Source organism: Macrobrachium nipponense, chromosome 43, assembly GCF_015104395.2.
Source record: "Macrobrachium nipponense isolate FS-2020 chromosome 43, ASM1510439v2, whole genome shotgun sequence".
NCBI lineage: Eukaryota > Metazoa > Arthropoda > Malacostraca > Decapoda > Palaemonidae > Macrobrachium > Macrobrachium nipponense.
In genome coordinates this window covers 24162681-24185180 of record NC_061104.1, presented here as the reverse complement: position 1 = coordinate 24185180, position 22500 = coordinate 24162681, and the positions used below count along the sequence as shown (strand labels likewise).

The window sequence follows — 22500 nt, the reverse complement described above, 5'->3', positions numbered from 1 at the left end:
CTGCGTCTTGGATGCGAGACAGACAGTTTGTGGCCTGAAGAAATTTCTTTCATTTAACTTATAGTCACATTAACATTCTTGTATACCCGTGGGAAAAATAAAGTGATTTCCATTGTCATCTATGCTGGTACGCGAGTTTTCATAGAAATAACATTGACTTCCGAGCGAGAAAAGAAAAATAAATTCAATCTCTTTTCCCATTTTTCAATGTCTTTCCTAACTTCTTGAACCAAATTCGACAGTCGTTGTGTATTTCGAAATCAAGGCAAATTTATTTCATGTGATAAAAATGCATTCAGACTTTACACTAACTTGACTTAAAATATTCACTAAATACTGATTCAAGCTATATAAAATGATGGAAGTGTATTACGACCTCTGATAGGCTGAATCAATAGGTCTTTAAATAGTGCTTCTTATGGTACGGTCCTTATCTCTCTAATACTATTAGAGAGATGCGTCGCCTTGGAGAGATCGGATTATCGGTATTATTTTTCCATCATTATTCTCTCTGTTGCTGTCATTCTTCTGCTCCTCTTTTTATCACATTCCCTTTTTACCCTCCTTTTTCTTCTTCCTACTCCATATCCTACTTTCCGTCTTTCCTTTCTTTCAATTTCCATGTTTTGTTTATCATTTAAGTTTTTTTCTCTCTTCTTTCTACTTTCTGTCTTCCTCCACCTCCGTCTTCAGTCACTCCTCACAATCCTAGGCAGGCCAAGCGCCGCTCAATCAAAGACTGTTTCAACTTCCATTTTTTTATTATTTAAGTTTTTCTCCTCTCTTCTTTCTCCTTTCTGTCTTTCTTCCTCCACCGCCCTCTTCAGTCACTCCTCACAATCCTAGGCAGGTCAATCAAAGACTCTGGTCATAGATTTTTGACCCGATTCCCCGATTCCGTCGACCCCGTGACGCTCTCGTTTCCTGCGGTGGCATTTTTCGTTTGCTTCTCTGACAGTGATAGATGATAATGTTAAGGCCATTATGCAAAGCCCCGTCCGTGTGTGCGTACGTGTGCGTCTGTGTGTGTGTGTGTTTGTGTATGCTAGCGCTGTTGTGCGTTGATGCGTACATGTGCGTCGTAACTGCTGCTGCTGCTGCTGCTCTTGATCACGCGTCGGGCGTAAGATAAGCGTATGGAAGAGGAAAACTTCATTCTAAAGTGGTGATTCGTGTCATAGATAGGTCAGAGTGGGCTATACGTGGCTAATAAGGGCTGTCTAAATTGAGGTCAGATATGTTTATTAACATGCTATCGTGTATTGGTTTAAAGACGTGTCATTGTGCCTTGAACATGGCCGTGTGTGTAGTATATATGTATATATATGTATATATATATATATATATATATATATATATATATATATATATATATATATATATATCTATATATACACACGCGCACAAACACACACACACACACACACATATATATATATATATATATATATATATATATATATATATATATATATATATATATATATATATATATATATATGCATGTGTGGGATGTATGTATGAGTGAGTGTATGCACATATGTCAAGACTTATGTACAGAGCAACGCAGGTCGAAGGGTTACTTAGAACAAATAAATTGGTAAACTATTTTACTTTTATAGGAAAATTTCTCTATTTCTCTTCTCGATTATGATTATATTTATTTATATTTCTACCTCTTATTTTTGAACAATAATAAAACTATTAATAAACTTGGCGAAAGAACAGTTATATATCTGCGTCAGTGAGACCCTCAACTTAACAGACACGGCTGATGCAATTAAAAAAATTCTCAAACAGTCAACAGCAACAACCTGTAGCCACCAAAAAAAATTTACTGCCCTTCCCAAGCCGTTAACAGATTTCTAATCACCACCTTCGCTTGGACACAACTATTCCCCTACACGGGGGCCCTTCGATTAAGCAGGAAAAAAAAAAAAAAATTCTGACGCCGACGTAAATCATAACTTTGTATAGAAGACGATGATATATTTCCCGACCCTCTTTTGTGCCGGATTGAAAAGCATATTAGAGTTAGGGAGATTTAGAGGGGGGGCGGGGTTAAAGGGCGGGGCAATAGCCGGGGACTTCGGCTTATCGCGCCGGTATTCGGATTCGGAGTTCCCGGATGAATAGAGATTAAAAAAGAAAGAAAAAGAAAAAAAACGGGAGATGGTCCAAGGGCTGTAATCCTTTCGCGATTCGCCGCCATCTTGGTCGAACAATGCTCTTGATTTACCTGGCTCTTTTTCTTTTGTGCCTTTTGATATATTCATTTATTTATCAACTCTTTTAATGGCTACTTCTACTACCCCAGTGGCTCATGGGCCTTAGTGTGACCCAGTGCATATCGCAGTGGCGTTCAACTAAGACCGGATACCACAGGTTGCTGGTTGAACAGTAACGGGTTCAGTGAGTTTTAGGAGCCATCAAAGTATTAGCATTATCTGATGAATAAATGAAGGTCCAACCCATAATTCCATAAGAAATAAAACTGTTCATACTTTCATTTGAGTTTATTCATCAACATGCATTACTGTTTTCTAAAGTATATCTACCGTCAATATAGTTTACGAATTTTGTTGTAATATGGGTCTCTTCTTGAAAAAAGAAAAATATATATCCTTATTACTCATTATTTGAATGTATTGCTCTTCAATGAAGTCAGCTCATTTTCTTAACCTTATGAGAACGAAAAGAAAAGTGATACTCACTCGTTCATGTAAGATCTCATAAAACCAGATGATTTATAGATACACGTGTTTGCTATTTTCAAGTTCTTTAGTTCTATAAAGTAGTTATTCTGGTTCAATTTCAGAAATTATTTACAAACAGATCCAAAGTTGCTTAACTTCTCTGATCTAAAGACCAACATTACGTAGTATACACTAAAAGAAAGCCCAGTGTTGGCCTGGCTATAGATAGCAATACGTTTCCCCATTATTGTTCTTAATAAAAGGATATTTGGCTTGAGAAAAAACCGTTAGATTCCATTTGAACATTTATTTGTCAACAGAAAAGAAATGGTTTTCAAGTTCACCTACGACAATCCAGTATTTGACGCACTCAGCTGCAATAAAGCTCTAAGTATGAATAATATTTAATAATATGCCTGCGTAAATGCTTGTAGCTAATTTATGCCTACTGAATAATAACAAGCAATGAAAAGGCATTGAGGAAATTTTTTAGTCCTTTTGGCGTTGTGTTAAAGTAAATTTTTTAGAGTGAGTGGAAGCAGACGAAATTTTCAGCCGAGATCACAATTCAAATGCATTAGTATCACTCATTATTGACTGGAATTCACCTCTGTTAAAACATCAGGTATCTATTATGGTTCCCATCAAAAAGGATTAGAAATTAATTAGAGATAAATGGCAAGACCAAAAGGATACAAAAATGTGGCTAAAAGGTTCTCGTCCTTATTTTACGAACTGAGAGATTTACTGTTGATACTGTGAGTATCGTAAATGAAAATTTTGGGTTGGAAGGCAACGTTCTAAGTTGCATACGAAGACCAATTTGCAACGGCCTAGGTGCAGTCGTTTTAGAGCATTTACTAGACACACGAGCACATACAAAATCCTATATGTATATATGTAAATATTCATTTATATATGTATACATATATATGTATATATATTTAAATTTATGTGTATAGTTGTGAATATGTAGTAGATATTGTATAACATATACATATAAATATGTGTATATGTAGTCTAATGTGTTAAAATTTATATATATATTTAATAATAAATTATATATATATATATATATATACCATATATATATAATATATATATATATATTATATATATTTTGTGTCCATGTATGTATATACGTATGTATGCGTGTGTCTGAGCCCGCTTGTATACCCCACAATAATAAGTAAATTAGTAAAAAAAAATACTATCTAGACGGGTATGTGCATGTGGCAGTAAGTCAAAACATGAGTGACGCTCCCTCTGCAGAAGCAACCCTGCTACACTGCCCTGACGACCTCTCTTTAAAACAACAACCTCCTCCTCCTCCTCCTCCTCCTCCTCCTCCTCCTCCTCCCTCCCTACTGAACAAGCATTTCTGTTAAAGGCAAATTATAGAAGCTAAGGTCAGAGGGATTAATCCTGTTGCAGGCAGAAGTTGAGTAAGAAGACATGACGTTGGGAGGTTTAGCTCTTCTTGATAGCAATTCTGATGGAAGTGGGTGGTCCATCCATTGACCCCCGCCCCCTCCCGACCCCCTCCCGACCCCCTCCCCACCCACCCACCTTCCGCCTTTTAGGGCTTAAGAAGCGCTGTTAACGGATGCTGTTCTTGTTGTCTTTAAAGTTAGGGTCCATGGTTTCTATGCATTGTTTGCAAAGGAGGTGCAATTATGTTGCATATTATGTGTCTGTTGGCCTGTTTCTCTCCAATTTTGATCCCCCCCCCCACCCCCCCCCCCCAACCCCCCACCCTGCCCCCCCCTCTCTCTCTCTCTCTCTCTCTCTCTCTCTCTCTCTCTCTTATTTTTCAAAGGATCCATTTTAATCCTTCCATTCTGTCCTTCCTCTGTAATTACTCTTTATATCTCTCGCTTTTCTCATTTAATTAGCTATTCCATTCCTCCCTCTGTCTCAGTTACCCTTTTTCATGACCCTCTTTCTGTATTGTTCCCATTCCTTCTTATTTTTCCCTCTCTCTATCTCCTTAATTTGAGTTCCTCTCCTTCTTATCTTACTCTTAATCTTCATCATTCCTTGTCTTCTTCGTCTTCCTCTTCCTGTTAATTATCCTTTCCTTTTCCTTCGTCTGCTTTCACTCCCTCATTTATCACTTCCACCTTTCTTTTTCGTCCTTTCCTTCTTCTTGCCAATTCTCTCTTCTTCTTTCTCTTATTTTGCTCCCCTCCCTTTCTTCCTTTTACTTCCTCGTTGATCTCTTCCATCATCTCTTTTTCCTTAGTCTTCCTCTTCCTCCAATTCACTTCCCGATTATCTTCGTTTGATCCCCATAACCACGCGAAAGGGGAAAAAAAAAGGAATATAAGGAAAAGTAATTTTGTAAGAACATCTTCAGCCATTTTAATCTTCTGATCTCCTTAATAATCAGGCGATCGTCCAAAATGGCAGACGTTGTGATCGTTAAATGCAAGGTATTATAAGCTCCTCGGATCGTCCGTGAAATCGCACTGAATAATCTATTTACCTTTCCGTTCGATGTAGGTGAGATCCCAGGTCTCAAATGGTTCTCTCTCTCTCTCTCTCTCTCTCTCTCTCTCTCTCTCTCTCTCTCTCTCTCTCTCTCTCTCTCTCTCAGAGTCAAATTACTAAGACTATATATTTTTTGTGTGTGTTACGAGTGCTTGTGTGATGTTGACTGATTAATTTATATTTTAAACTGGCGTCGTACAAGAGATGTCACCGCCGAAGATAAACCTTGTTTGCTCTCTCTCTCTCTCTCTCTCTCTCTCTCTCTATCATATATATATATATATATATATATATATATATATATATATATATATATATATATATATATATATATATATAGACGCCATTTAATTGTTCGTAGTATCTCTTAGATGAATTCTTATAATCTTTGCTCATGTACGGTAAAGCTTTGGTCAGTATTCATTGCATATAATACGTAACTGTGTGCTAGTTAATTTTATTTTATTTTATAAAGGTGTAGTTGCGTTGAAGATGACAATAATGGGTGGTAAGAAGGCACTTAAAGTTTGGTTTTGAATTGCCTTGATTGCAGTCATGTTTGCTGATGAGATGGTATGTGGCAAAATAACAAAGCAGAAGATACATTTTGAATATGCTTTTGTATTTGAGTCACTAGTGATTTCTCAACGTCATTTAAAACCAAGTCTTTACAAACATCTTGTCTTCTTAACTCTACCTAATTCACTAGCACATCTGATACAAGTAATGTTAGTGAAGAAGAAATATAAATTACGACATTTGCAATGAAATGAAAAAGCAAATCCTGTTTTCACTTTAAACCATACATTAGCGCATAATTATAAATATTATTCGTATGGTTACGTTTTATCATAACGACCTTCTTCGGAATAATGAACGCTCAGGCAAACAATTCTGGTCTTGGTTCATTCAACCGGCGCAAAATTGCTTTTTTTTGTAGCTTGTAGTCTTTCGAGAACTGAGAGAGAGAGAGAGAGAGAGAGAGAGAGAGAGAGAGAGAGAGAGAGAGAGAGAGGCTATGCTATTTGACATCTGTATTCGAGAATTTCTCTCCATCATTAGCTGCAACTGCAGATTGCATCCATTATAATAATAATCAATTTCTCTTATTCATATATGGAATAGGGAGGGGTCGGTCCTCATTCTCAGCAGGAGGATGTCTGGGCTCCTCATCAAACCGGAAATTGTGCTCTCTCTCTCTCTCTCTCTCTCTCTCTCTGTCTCTCTCTCTCTCTCTCTCTCTCTGTCTCTCTCTCTCTCTCTCTCTCTCTCTCTGTCTCTCTCTCTCTGTGGAAAGTATCTTCTCACCTTAGTTTTAAATATTTCTGTCTGTCTGCCTGTCTGTCTGTGTTTGTTTGTCTTCCAGTCCGCCTGTCTCTATCCAGCGTATCGGTCTTCAGTGGCGCATAGTAAGCGGTTCATTTCCTCTCTGACATTAGTGATAAAAAGATGAAATAAACTCACTTATTTGTATGTCTGTATCTAAGCATTATGTATGTATATAATATATTCGGTGTCAATAACCTAGATGTTGTGACGCCAGTTTTTAACAGACATAATCAATCAATCGCCCATATGAGCAACAAGAGGGAAAGTTCACCTTTGTGCCTCATCATTTATATCAGGTGTTCAAATTTATAGTATATTCGTAATTACCTACATACATACATACATACATACATACATACATACATACATACATACTACATACACACACACATATATATATATATATATATAGTATATTCATAATACATATCATACATACACACACATCATACATATACATATATAATATATATATATATATATATATATATATATATATATATATATATATATATATATATATATATATATATATATATATATATATATATATATATATATATATATAACTGAATTTCGAAAGTTTGGAACGTGATAAATCCATAAAGGAAGGTATAAGCCACGAAGGAAAAATAGACAACGGAGTTTCTGCAAGATCTTCCGACTCGACGTCCTTTACTCAGCAGAAACTCCGTTGTTTATTTATTTTTCCTTCGTGGCTTATACCTTTATATATATATATATATATATATATATATATATATATATATATATATATATATACTATATATATATATATAGATATAATAATATAAAGGTTATATTCATACATACATATATATATATATATATTTTTTTTATGTATGTATGAATTTTATCACATCACCCTGATCTATATACAAGCATTAAGCTACAAATGTCCTTTAATATACAATTCCCTCTACCTAGGAAATATATATTTTCATATATTTCAACCGAAGGGTAATAATTCTATTTTTAGTTGAGAATAAGTTCGTCGTCTCGTGGGATTTAAGGCGCGTTACTGCAGTCTTGAGTTCTTGTCTTCCATTGTTCGATCCCACGAGACAACAAACTTACTAGCAACTAATAAAAAAAAAAAAAAATAAAACTTCGATTAACATGTGAAAATATGTTATTTCCAAGGTAGAGCGAATTGGATATTAAAGGACATTTGTAGCTTAATGCGCATACACACACAACACACACACACACACACACACACACACACACACACACACACACACACACACACACACACATAAAAAAATATATATATATTTATATATTTATATATACGTATATATATGTATATACATACACACACACACACACACACACACACACACATATATATATATATATTTAACTTCATTTTTCTTAACCTAAATTCTTTAGACATATCCTTATTTGGCCATCTCTACGTTTTATTTGTAGATTAGTTGGTATTTTCTCATATACTGAAAATCTGTGTCTCAGCATATGCATAAGCAATATAAGAATACCGGTTAGTTTTTTACCGCTCAAGAGAGAGAGAGAGAGGAGCGAGAGAGAGAGAGAGAGAGAGAGAGAGAGAGAGAGAGAGAGAGAGAGTAGTAATATGCTTTATTACAAAATACAAAGAAAATAACTTAATATATCACCATGAATTCCTGCATCTGCTTCAGCAAGGTGAAATACGAAAATTTATATAAAATAGTAAAATATATCTGGTGCAAGTTCAGACTGTACTTTTTTATTTTTTAAATATTTATAAATATTTAAAATTTAGTTTTAATTACACAAAAATTAGATCTTGTATATTTTATATTTTTTAATTATATTTTTTTTAATTTAAAATTTTTTAAAAATAATTTTTTTATTCTTGCTTGTACACTAAAAGTTATATGCATACTCGAAATGCGAAGTGATAATTTTTATGGGGGATATCAGTTTTTACAAATAATTTTGAAATCATTACTTTATTTGTTTAATTTATAGATTCATCACCACAAATATTCATCTCTAACCAAATTCAATAAAGCGCTGAATAATCTCCCTTGGATTCCTGCGCTTGGTTCAAGCCTAAGTCTCATATATATTCCATTCCTGAAGCTACTTCTCATAAAATACCTTGTTTTATACTCCATATCTGAGCAGCTTTTTTAGATTTACAGGAAGTTTGTCTATCCATACAGTTTTTATGTTTCATTTCAATTGCACTTACACAAACATAGTACATCCCCGTAGGGGGTTAGTGCTATCATCTCACATGCTGCAATGTAGGCATTACTTAAGGTCCTTTGCAGCGTCCCTTCGGCCTCTAGCTGCATCCTCTTTCATTCCTTTTTACTGTACCTCCATTCATATTCTCTTTCTTCCATCTTACTATCCACCCACTCCTAACAATTGTTTCATAGTGCAACGGCGAGGTTTACCTCCTGTTACAGCTCTTAAACCTATCTACTCTCAATTTCCCTTTCAACGCTGAATGACCTTATAGGTCCCAGCACCTAGGCGGCCTTTGGCTTAAATTCTATGCTCCTCCTCCTTCCAGTGAGCATTTCTGATTCCTGTTCAAGAGAAATAGGAAAAGCATTGTGTTTTTGTTCACGAATCCCTTTCCCCCTTTTTTGTTCTCCTGTTTCGACAGCCACTCGAATACAAACCAAAATAAACGGAAAGACCTTTTGAGGGGAAAGTCGCTCATGGCCCAAAGTGGGCGGAAAGCTCTCCGAGAATATCTCGTAAAATTCGTTCATTTGCTGGGAGTCCAAAGAGCGGATTCATCGCCTTTCCTTTGTTGTTATCTTTTGATCGCTCTTTATCGCCTCGCAAATCGTGTCTTTAACATTTACACCATTTTTTCGGCTTCATTTGTCTTTGGTTTTTATTAGTGCTAAAGAGACGCTTAAGGTCGTAGGGGGAGTCTTTTGAATTAAGGGAGAGAATTGGTACCGTAGTATATCATGTGGCATTGCGTTTGCGTCAAAGATGGTTGAGGATTTATTTTTGTGAGTGAATTTTTCTTCAAAACACAAATACTCAGATATATATATATATATATATATATATATATATATATATATATATATATATATATATATATATATATATATATATATATATATATATATATATATATATATATAATATATATATATATATATATATATATATATATATGTTTGGGTGTATGTATGTTTGTAAGTTCACACGAACACGTTCATGTATTAAGAATGTATATGCACTACCCTGGGTTCTTCTTAGTGTGATTTTGCAAAATGAAAAATCTAAAAGGACAAACATTTTTAGTAAAACAAATAGAATACTCAGGCTGCTGGCTTTTTTTCCCACTTTATCTCTTCCTCGTGCAAAAGTCAACGTAAAAATCAGACAAAAATGAGCAGAAATTGTAGAAGCAAAAGAGTCGGAACAAATGTAATACAGAAATAAAAGACAACATTTAATGAACATTCTGAAATAAAACAAGTAATAGATCTCTAACATTTTATTTGTAACAACACTATTTATAATCTTTGGCAATTTTCACATATAGAAGGACAACACAAAAATATCAATAATAATTTGCAGACCATTTTTGGGAAGTTATGTGCAATTATATACGTATATTCTTCGATTATTTTCTAATTTAGATTCATTTTTACATAATCTGACTTAATCATAATCTCATATATTAGTGATATATTCCATAGATTTACCTCAATTTTGATATCCAGTTTTTAGCAACGTAATCTGATCTAGTTTCTCACAACCATCCAATATTTAAAGGGAAATATAATCAACATGTTTATGTCGCATCTAAAGACAAGCATTAACATGAAAACACGTTTATTATTATGGACTAAACTCATACTAATCTTACGTATTAGGAAAAATATACCTCTGTCTATTTCATAGCTCAAACGTAACATGAAATCAACACAGTCCATATATTTCTCGTAATATAATACGCGATTCCCAGCGACTGAAGTTTTAAAATTTCAGATTTCTTAAAACTAAACAACATAACATACGTATTTCAGATTCCTTGAAAATATTCAAGATACGGGATACAGTAGTTTTTAACAGCAAAGAATTTTAGAAGAATTATGGAACAGAAATGCGAGGAAATTCTAAATTATATAAGAATCTCATATGACAAGTTCTAACAAAAAAGGTAAATCGATTACAGTCCATTGTTAGATTTGTATTAAGTTCATGTAAATAAGAAACCAAACATAGCATAATAAATTAAACCTACTGTGTTGAAGAACATTAATATAACAAATAATTTGTAGAATAAAGAAATGAAAACAAAACAAAGACCATAAAAAAGAATTTATAAACACAACAAAATCAAAAACTAAAAAAACTCAAATGAAGGACGAATCCATAAATGGGCTGAGGGAAGTAGAAATTAATAACATAAAAAACAGTAATAATAATAGAAAAATATATTTAAGTGGCAAATAACACTGAAACGACAACAAACAGATAGAGCTTAGTAAATATCTAGGAATAAAAGGTACGAGGGAGTTAATTACATAGTGGTTTTTAACAACTGGCGGCAAGCTCGAACGACAATTTGTAGGAAACATAACTGTAATATATATAAATACACACACACACACACACACACACACACACACACACACACACACACACACACACACATATATATATATATATAATAATAATATATATATTATATATATTATTATATTATATATAATATAATTATAATATATATACAGGGTGGGCCAAAAGTAGCCTCACAGTTATTTCATGAACTGTTTCTCATTCAAAGTACTCTTCAATAGAAAATTAATACTGTGCCATTAATACATGCTACTTATTTTTATCCTTTTCATGTCACTCATTCTTAAATATGCCACTTATTCATGTCTGACAAAAATTTTATGCGTTTAATAAATTATTTTTTATTCTGTTTTGGCCACCCTATATATATATATATATATATATATATATATATATATATATATATATATATATATATATATATATATAGCACAAAGTTTATAAAGAGAAAAGAATTCCTGTCTTAAGAACAATATTTTAAGGAATTAAAAACAGCGACCCATAATTAAAAGGGAGTATTTATTTGATACAGAAAACAAACCCATATATATATATATATTATATATATATATATATATATATATATATATATATATATATATATATATGTGTGTGTGTGTGTGTCTTTGTGTGTGTGTTTATGTATACGCACACACACACACACACACACACACACACACACACACATATATATATATATATATATATATATATATATATATATATATATATCGTGGGTGTATGTGTGTATGATCGTTAAGTTTCTAGTGAAAATAAATGTATAACAAAGAATATAGTATGATATAAGCGCGGTGCCACTGTTTAGTAAACAATACGTTTCACGAACTATGTTAATTTCTTATTTTAGCCAAAGCAAAGAGTTTAAACGGTATGCATAACAGCACCACAAGTGTCTATCGTCTAACAATGCCTAAAATAGCATCTTTTGAGTTTTCCTCCCTCTCAGGTATTTGCTTCTCGACTGCTTTCGTGAAAGCGGAACGATTTCTCTCTTGATATCACTTCCAGGGGTCCCGGTTCTTTGTTAAAGCACTCAAGGACCTTTTGGAGTTCTTTGCCGAAAACACTCCGGGAGCCTTCAGCCGCTCTGTTTGGTATTCTTCTGGTCTCTTGACGTCTTTCATTTCGGGCACTCGACGGCCCTTTATCATCCTTCATTCAAAGCCTTCGCGTGGAGTCCCTAAGTCAAGTCCTTGCTAAGGGCACCACCCGCGTCCGTGGCAAGCAGGAGAACGTCTGACTCAGCGTCCGACAGCTGTTTGAGATCGTCCAGTACCTCCAAGTGACTCTCGGAATGGTAATCGGTGAGGTCACCGAAATCCTCGGCGGAGCAAGGGTCGCCCCCGTGACCCTCCATGACCTGCGGCGATGGGCGTGTCTTGGGAAGAGTGACTGACCCCAGAAGAGGAGGAGGAGGCTCACCGCCCTTATGCCGCGTGATATGGACGTCTTTCTGGCATGGGCACGATTCCTCTTCGTCAAAGGAGCTACTGGGCTCTTTGAAGATGCCCGCTATGGCCTCTATGTAGATTTCTGGGTCGTCCTCTTCTCCTTGTTCTACTTCTCTTCGTTCTCTTTCTCCCCCGCCCTCCTTCCCATCTCTTTCTTCTCTTCTGGACGCCAAAAGAGAATGTCGGCCTCCGCTGTCCAGCGCTTCGTGACTGTCATCTTTTTCGGTGTGATAGCGAGGTCGTTTATGCCGGTCGTGATGAAGGGAAGTGCGATGGGTGCTGTAGTTGTTGTTGGGGAGGGGGTTCTCCAGGGCGTGCCTGTTGTAATCGAGACAGGTCCGTTTGCTGAGGCTGTTTTTGTCTTCGCTTTCCAGATCACGATGGAGAGAGACACCGACGTCACGGTAAGAACATGCCTCGTTATGATCACTGCAGCTGCTGTTACTGCCGCTGTTGTTAATGCTGCTGCTGCTGCTGCTGCTGCTGTTGTTACTCGCCGTATAATAATTGTGTTCCCCTGAGCAGCAAGAGCCGTGACACTCGTCATCCGTGGATGGTGAGACCTGGTCATCCTGCAGAAGCTGCGTGAGGGTCGTTATGTACCTGAGAGCTAACCTCAGGGTGGTCATTTTAGCTGCCGCCGAGTGTCACTGTACCCAGCGTTGCTGTAGCCCATCGGGAGAGCGTTTCGAAGGCTTTCGAAAGCCAGGTTGATCTCCTGCATGTGACACCACTCCCGGGCGCTGACAGACTTTTTGCGGTATTTGGACAGCGTCTGTAACTTGGCCCGGCCGGGAGCTTTTTGCGGGGACCTGTCCCTCAGTCCCTTTTCGAGCATGATCCTCCGTATTATGGTTCTGGGTCTTTGGCCGTATCTGTCTGCTATTCTGGAGGGCAAACACTTGTTCTGTTTTTTCCTGCCCTTTTGGAAGTGTTTGCCGCCGGCGACGTTGAGCGCTGTCGGTGGAAAGCCGACGCTGGGAGCGCCTCCGGAGGTGTCGGCTTCTTCTGTCGCCCCGACAATGGAAGCATTGTCCCCATTGTGGCGGTTTTTCCTCCTATCTTTGTCTCCGTCCGCTTCTTCTCCTCCTCGCCCATCTTCCTCCTCCTGGTCCTTTTCTTCGTCGTCTTCCTCTTCTTCCCACTCATTATCTCCTCCGCATTCTGCCTCTCCTTCAGCAACACCGCGGGTATTATTGACCGGGCTGTTGTAACAAATGTCCATCTTTTCACAAGGGTATTGAAGAGGCGGCCGCAGCTCAGCGCTCTGGACATAACAGCCCGATTCATCAATCATGCTTTACCGCGGTTATTTTGCTGCCTTTTTTTTTTCCACAGGTACAATAAAAAGGGACTATTAAACGACTCTTAAAACGCAATGGAAGCCTTTTATATCAGAAGCTTTTATAAGCGGCCATTCTTCGCATTTAAAATCTCGAAGGAAATACGCTCCGGGGGCACTTTCGGACCATCTTAGATTTTATGCGTTATTATAACTAAAACCTTTTAGGCTCGTAGTCTTCTCTGCCGGCAGTTATACATTTTTAGTGCGGGAGAGAAAAGTTCGAATTGTATTTCAAAGGTTTTCTCGGAATATCTTATTTGACTGATTTTCTTGCGGTGTATTATACAAACAACGACGTCGCAGCATGACAGACAGGTTTAATCTGGAAATAGCTTGAGGTTCGAACTGATACGAATTGAAGCTCAATCATAAGATAACTATGGAGACGTATTTAACATTTTACATGATTTTTTTTAGAAATCTATTTTTATTTTTTTTACAAGTCTTTCTTGCCAGAGCCACAAAACAGAACTGATAAATTACAACACCTTTGCAACCTTTGAAACGTTCCTTTAGTAGGGATCATAAAACGGGATGATGATGCAAGCGATATTTTCCAACTTTTTCACACCAGTCTCAGCCTTGAATGCCTTCCTCTCACTTCAGACTTTATGGGAAATTAGACTTGCCAATGTGCACTGCATCCTTGCCTCACATCCTGAAAATAAAAGGAAATTCCCACTTTAAAAAGTCTGAGGCTGCAATTACATAAAAGCAAGAAATTTCTCTTTGACACAATATAAGAAAATTTCGTTTTACTACCTCTATAAGGGTAGACTTCTTAATTGGTAAATATTTTCGCTTACTCGGGAAGTAAGCCTACAAACTACTCTGTTGTTGTTGTTGTTGTTGTTGTTCTTGTTGGGGCTTAGGAAAGGTCTATGTAAAAGCCTAAAAAGGTCTGAAAAATATGTTTTGCGTTGAGTTTAAGATACGGAAATTTTAGCGTAGGATATTTATGATTTATTTATTAGAATGAAAACGTAAAAAAATAAATGATGTGCATTTTAAAAAGTACAGAAAAATTATTTTTAATAAATTATAGTCTAATTATTTAAATTTTCAATGGTGAAACAAGGATTTATTTGACCGTAGATTTTACCAAGTTTTAATTTACTTGAAGTTAGGAATATAATGTTTACAACTTATGCGTGAGGGGGAAAATCTTGCACGCGTACCGAGTAAGCTGGATGTCGGATTACGCCTTGTTCTTACACACATCAAGCACCTTATAGGAGTGCTTCAGCAGTGTTATTAGAGTATTATAAATGGGAATTATGGAGACTTCACTACATTTACAATTGTGATTTTTTGCAGATTTGTGTAAGCATTCGAAGTATAATACATTCCAATATTAACTATGAATTATTATTATTATTATTATTATTATTATTATTATTATTATTATTATTATTATTATTATTATTATTATTTTTCCAGATGGAAACCCTCTTTTAAACAAATTTCATTACAAAGCATAGCCATCTGGTTACCGTTGACCTTATACTTGAATTTCTCATCTGAGGATTGAGCTTTTTCGTTGCAGCGTGTAAATTATATATAATAATATCCGAAGTCCAGTTATTGTCCTTGACGTTTCAATAGTACTCTCTACCAAAACGTCAAGTACGACCAATGAACTTTGGACATCTTGTATGTAATTTACCCGCTGCCACAGAAAAACTCATTCGTGAGATTGAGAAATTACAGAGAAGCCCAACAGCATCCAGAAGGCCGCCAGTTCTTCTTTTTAATGGAGCTTGTTATTATTATTATATTATTATTATTATTATTATTATTATTATTATTATTATTATTATTGGGCACAATTTTCCGTGTCGAAAATGATGACAATGGTTGCAGGTCCACAATAATATCGCATGTGAAGTATAGAATCTTTAATAGATAATAAAAGCTTTCGAACCTTGTACTAGGTTCATATTCAGTCAAGTGGACTAAAATGAATATGAACCTAGTACAAGGTTCGAAAGCTTTTATTATCTATTAAAGACTTTATACTTCACATGCGTTATTATTGTGGACCTGCAACCTTATTATTATTATTATTATTATTATTATTATTTTATTATTATTATTATTATTATTATTATTATTATTATTATTATTATTATTCTGTCAAAAAATGACATCAATATTCAAGTAATTTTGGAATTGCATCATACTAAAATGTATATCATGTTATTCTGTACTTTCTTGCGATAGTGAACGTGGGGTTCAATACCTTTTGACTACCTGTTTATGCACAGAAAAGATAACTATACAAGTTTACAAGGCTATTGACTTGCCAAGCAACCCTTCAAAGACTAAAGGCATTGACACAGAATTCAGTTGTATGAATCTGTTATTATTATATATATTTTTTTATATTCTTACTACTATCATCAATATTAGTACTTTCATTACCATTATTATAATTTACTCTTTTTGCCAGTACTTCGGCAACTGTGTGGATAATGCCAATTATAATTTCCATCATTTTATCTAGTGCGCCTAGAGTATGGGTATTATATTGTATCCACTTTATATATCTCGTGTATATTGCATGACGAAATATTATATATTATTATATTATTATTATTATATTATTATTAGTATATATAGTATTATTATTATTATAGTTATTATTATTATTAAGTCCGATTTCTCCAGAATATCGATTGGCTAAGTGTAAATCTCTTATCCTTGAAGTACTGGGTAAAAAGGAGGCCTTTTAGTTTTATGCTTATCATTGTTATTGATTTATTTCTCTTTCTATTTCTCACATCTGTTTAACGGCTCTCGGTGATATTTCGATGTACGTGAACATGCGTTAACATTGTAGCACAACTGCTGCTATTTTAAGCATCATAAAAAAAGGTTAGAAAATAGTGTATTTAAGATGGATTCGTGTGAAATTACAGCAAACGCTCAAGCTTCTTGGAAACTGCAGTCGCCATTGATCCTGATTAAGGGCACAAGCGTTTCCGAAAAGCTTAGTAGTTCGTATCCTTTGCTAATACAAATACAGATGTATTACTTTGTAATAATCTCTTTAATCTGCTTTATTAACAATAGTGATATAATAATGATAGTGTGCTCTTCATTTTTATATTTCTAGTGGTAATATTTTCATCTACAGTGAACTGTTATGGGGAAAAAGTCTGTTATTCCCCAGCTCTGAAAACGTACATTAATTAAATGGAACTTTCCCTTCAGTACTTAATGGTATGCGATATTTGAAGGAAACTTGGTGACGCCAGGCTATTTGCAGCTATTAAAATGAATCGACTTTTCCAAACCGAAGCTTCAGTGGACTATCGATGGCTAGACTTTCTAAGCGTCAGTCTTTTTGGAATAAGTATTGGAAAACCCGTAGGTTCCAATGTCTTAGGAGTTATCGGCAGTAACTGACTAGGTTGTGTGGAACTGTTAGTCCCGACAGATTTTTATGCTCTTGGGCGCTGTTCTGCGGTTAAGAGCTTTGAAGCTTCATGTTGACTATAATGGACTTCTGAGTCCCAAGCTCTTGAAAACATCTGGCTTAGAACCCGGTGACAGCGGGATATGTTCGAGATGGAAGCTTTCTGGGGTTTTTGGTGACGAGAGATTTCCAGACTTCCCGAACTTGGGAGCATGTCCACGACAAGAAGTTATTAAAAATCCAATCTCTTGGTGGCTGCGGACTTTCAAGTCCGAAGCTCTTGGAAGTTATTGGTAATGCCAGACTTTCAAATTCTAAGATATTGATAGATATCGGCAGTGAAAGCCTTTGAATTTCCAAACTACTTGGCTTGGAGCTATTGGCGGACACAGGCGTGCAAGTTACAAGGTCTTTGAAGCTATTTATTTCCCAACTAAGGTTGTGTGGAAAGACAATACAATATTATCCTTGTGTGGCACAGGTCAAATGGAAAGATAAAGGAACGAGGAGGTTTTTGGAATCATGCAATTCCTAACCACATAAACAGAGAGAGAGAGAGAGAGAGAGAGAGAGGAGAGAGAGAGAGAGAGAGATTCCCTGAACCAAGCCGACTTAGAGAAAGAGACAAGTCACCGAACAGAGCTATCGGGTGTTGCTCATCTCTCCGCAACACGTGAGGGATATCCGGGGACAGAGGACCATCATCTCCCTCGGGCTTCACTTCCATTGTTAACACTTCTTGAAGGATCAATGGGCAATCCGAGGTGTGACAGAACTGAACGGTATCAGAATTAATAGAAACTCCTTTGTCGAAGAGGGAGGAACATGATGAAACTGCAGGGAAAGAAATTAACGAGGAAACCGATGAAAAAAATGAAATTGATGTCTCGATTGCCGATAGCTGAGAGGCACTTGGGGTATGCGGAAAAAAAGAAGACGGACAAATAAGAAAAGAGAATTTTAAACGTAATTTAGTATGAAGTTGTGCAGACTTCGATAAATAAGGTCCCCTAGGCAAAGGTCATAACCCCAACCAACGTGCAAGACAAAAACCTGTACAAATGGTCAATAGAAATAATATAAGAACAGAATTGTATGTATTTATTTCTTCGTTCTCTTATTATATTATTCTTTTATTTTATCTCTGCTGTATTTCTTTCATTAACGACTCTTTAGCTTTTGTATGCTGGCTGCAGGTGAATGCTCACTCATTTTAAAGTACAGTAAGGTAGAAACATGATTTTCTATTTAGTTATGACGACCTGCCGTTAACTTGATGAATACGACAGCGGTTTACTTTACATGTACTTGAACATTTAGTTAAGCCAAATGACTATAAAATAAAAATATGATATATACATATGTATATATTATATATATATATATTATATATATATATATATATATATATATATATATATAATATATATATGTATGTATGTATATGAAACCCTAACTTTCAGTGAACAGATTCGAACCAGACTCAGTGGCCAAAATATATATGTCCAATTCAGATACATTTCGTGTGGTTTTAGATTGTATTGATTTTTAGGCGTTTTATGTATATATATATATATATATATATATATATATATATATATATATATATATATATATATACGTATGTATGTATGTATATGTATATATATATATATATATATATATATATATATAATATATATATATACTTATATTTTAGTGTATAACATACATGGGTGGTATATACATAATGGGGGTGTTTGGGGGGAGTTGGTCGGGCGGGGTGTTGATGACTGTGTAAACAACATAAGAAAGTCGACAGTTAATTACTCTAATTTTAATCGCAACTAATGACGAATTGTAATCATTAACAATTTTCCGCTGATAGTAAAGAAGAGGTCATCTGATAAAAGCTTAATTTGACAAACTAGCGTTGTATCCCGAAAACCCTTTCCAGATTACACCGAATAGATGAAGGCGATAACAACATCATCCATTTTTATTGCCTTAACCCCTTAGCCGTCGGGTTTTCAGGTCTTGGAACCGCCTCCCTCCCGGCCCCCTCTCGCCCCCCTCTCGCCCCCAAAATGGATGAAATAAGAAGCCTCATTGCTCCGTCTCTTTGCTTCACGCCGCCTTCAGAACGTAACCGGCGGCTTTTTAAGGCCGCGTCACACGTCCGAACGCACCACCGAAGGAAATAACAACACATGATGAGATACACCACTTCTCTGAGGCGGATGTAATAATAATCATCACGAACGGTGAGAAACATCACTAATCATATAGGGTTCTTTGTCTTGCGACCTCGGAAAGCATCGAAGAAATCGCAAAAGGAGATTTTTATCTTTACAACTCAATTTTTAATCTGATCTCGCCTCCGAGGCATTTCATCATTTTCATCGCTGCTGCTGCTTCCTTCAGCAAAAAAAAAAAAAAAAAAAAGTGAAGAACAGTTACTTCCCGGCAACTGTATCTGCAAAAACCTATTAAGAATTTCCAGTTATGGCTTGAACCGGCTCTTGACACTTTCCAGTTTACCATGCGAGAGGTCTGGAATGAAGTTACATTACGGATTTTGCGATTTCTGGAAATTAATCCTTTTCTACAGACAACTTTCATTTTGCAACATAACGTGGTTGTTCGAAATTGGACAAGGTCTTGCCAATACACTAGGTCTAAGAAATGCTTTTTTTTTTTTCATTCCATTAGTTCAGCGGTTTGCATCTGGACAATGTTTGACAGAATTCATTTCATCTTACCGGGAATAGATTGGTTGAAGGACGAAATTGAGGGGAAGACCAATCTTGTTTTTTTTTTAGGTTTATCAATAAAACCTTCTGTAACAGATGGTCCTGTTCAATTCAGTTAAGAGGCGAACAAAATTACTCAAGTAATGCAGGTCATATTTCCCGTTTTCTATCTGTATACTTGTATATAGTTATAAGGGTACATTTGCTGCTCTCTTGAAGACGAATGGCTGCCTTAAACCATATACATCCATTAAGGGTAATAATTAACTACCGTCTTATGCACTGTAAATGGAGCATAAACTTACTTCCACTATTAACTCAACTGTTCGTGGTCAGAAAGGCTGACTTCAGTGCTATAATTTTACGTCACTATTATCAATACTGCTGATCTACGTACTATTACCATATATTATCGGCACGGCTTCGATGAGACTAGAATGGACTACTTCAGATGTACCTCTTATTTAGTACTCCTGCTGTTATAAATCAACTCATTTTGTTTCGCAACTGATCTTGGATTGAGAGAGAGAGAGAGAGAGAGAGAGAGAGAGCCGAGAGAGAGAGAGTTAGAGAGAGAGAAGATGAGAGAGAGAGAGAGAGAGAGAGAGAGAGAGAGAGAGAGAGAGAGAGAGAAACTTCGGACATCTCATGCTGGAGAGAGAGAGAGAAACAATATCCCCATTTAATAGAAATAAAGTGCAAGTAGGCAATAATGGCATGAAACAATGCAGCATAAAGAATTGGAGTAAATTGATTTTGTGATTATTTTTTCTCTCCAGGTGTTTTGGTAGCATCAAGGGATGTAAGGTGATAGTTCCTTATATTATAAATAAAAGTAAACTTTTAATATAAATCCACGAAAGAAATAGAAAGCTTGAAATGTTATCGAATATATTGATGAATGTAAGATAAGAATATATACTAATATATAATGCAATGGAATGAAGATTTTAAACTTTTATTATGTACGACGTCGAAGCCTAGGTTAGTTAAATTAGAAGTTTTTTTCTTTGAATGTATTTCGGTAATTTCTAAGTATCTGGCCTATAAATTGTAACCTGCTTCATTTTATAAGGAAATATGAAATGCATATATGTACCAGACGGCAATGTCAATAGAGAAGGAAAATTTAAAAATTAGATGAGTAGCCTAATTATGAAGTACGATCATTTGCTCTCATTGGGAAAGTAAATCCACAGTAGTATGCCTGTTTGATTTTTTAAAAATATATACAGCAGAAAGCGTTCGATGACCTGCACGGTTCTCCGTGTCAATCTGACTAGAGTTACACAAAGTTGACCACATAAAAACTTTGTTTTTTGACTTATGTTTACAAATATGATAAGGTTTTTGCTTTCATTGTTGTATACCGCTAAGGAAAATAATGGTGAAATGAATAATCATGAATTATTATTCTTCAAGATAAAAAAATAAAACCTCGAGTTGGAGCAAGCGGGAAGGTTCGTTACTTTCCACTTGATAAAATACTCATATGTAAAACAAGGGGAATAAACGCACGTTCTGCGTACGGCTGCTAATATTATCAACAAAGTTAATCAACGTCGGTTTCTGGTTACTACTTGGATTTGGGACCACCAGTAACTCCCAGACACCGTCTGCATTTAAGCCCTTCCACTATCCGCTGGACAGTAAGCAGGGCTAGCAACCGCATCCCAAATTGACTTGGTACCCTCTTAAAAGTTAGCGCCTTTTAGTGCCGTAATTATTTATTTACATATAATGTATGTATAATTATTAGTATATAGTATATTAATAGATATATAGATATATATATAAAATATATATATATATATATGTGTGTGTGTGTGTGTGTGTGTATGTACACACACGCACACACACACACACTGCTGTACTATATATATGTATCCATGTATGTATAAAATCTCAACTCAGACAGTTGGGATGTTGCGAACAGCTTATGTGAGACCCCAGTTTGAAATTTTATTAAAAACCTTGTGAAAGGCGAATCAGAAGATTTGATGAGTGATAAATCTTCCCGAATCGACAGATGGTCGATGCAGATTTGATGTATTCCATAGTTTACAAGGGCCAGGAAGGTCATCCAATAGGTCAAACGGGGGTCAACGGTGGGTATCGTGTCTGGGAATTGAATTTAAATGCATTTGCCTTTCTCTTCAAGATTTATTCGTAAATGTGTGCATTTATATTATATATATATATATATATATATATATATATATATATATAGATATATACATACTATATATATATATATATATATATATATATATATATATATATATCATACATATATATTTATATATACAGGCATATACATTATATATATGTATGATTTATATATATATATATATATATATATATATATCTATATATATATATTATATAGTATATATATATACATATATATATA

General features: G+C 35.3%; 1 protein-coding gene and 1 long non-coding RNA gene across 2 annotated transcripts in view; one reads left to right on the top strand and one right to left on the bottom strand.

Moving 5' to 3' along the window:
* Window positions 1-22500, top strand: part of LOC135213928 (uncharacterized) — a 263147-nt gene that overhangs the window by 139238 nt on the left and 101409 nt on the right. The window lies entirely within an intron of this gene.
* The window catches only part of LOC135213584 (uncharacterized), a 14585-nt gene continuing 3939 nt past the window's right edge, over window positions 11855-22500 (bottom strand). The window contains exon 2 of the mRNA XM_064247583.1: window positions 11855-14592. Within this exon, the coding sequence (XP_064103653.1) occupies window positions 12319-13218 (900 nt within the window). The 5' untranslated portion in view covers window positions 13219-14592 and the 3' untranslated portion in view covers window positions 11855-12318. The remainder of the gene's footprint in view (window positions 14593-22500) is intronic.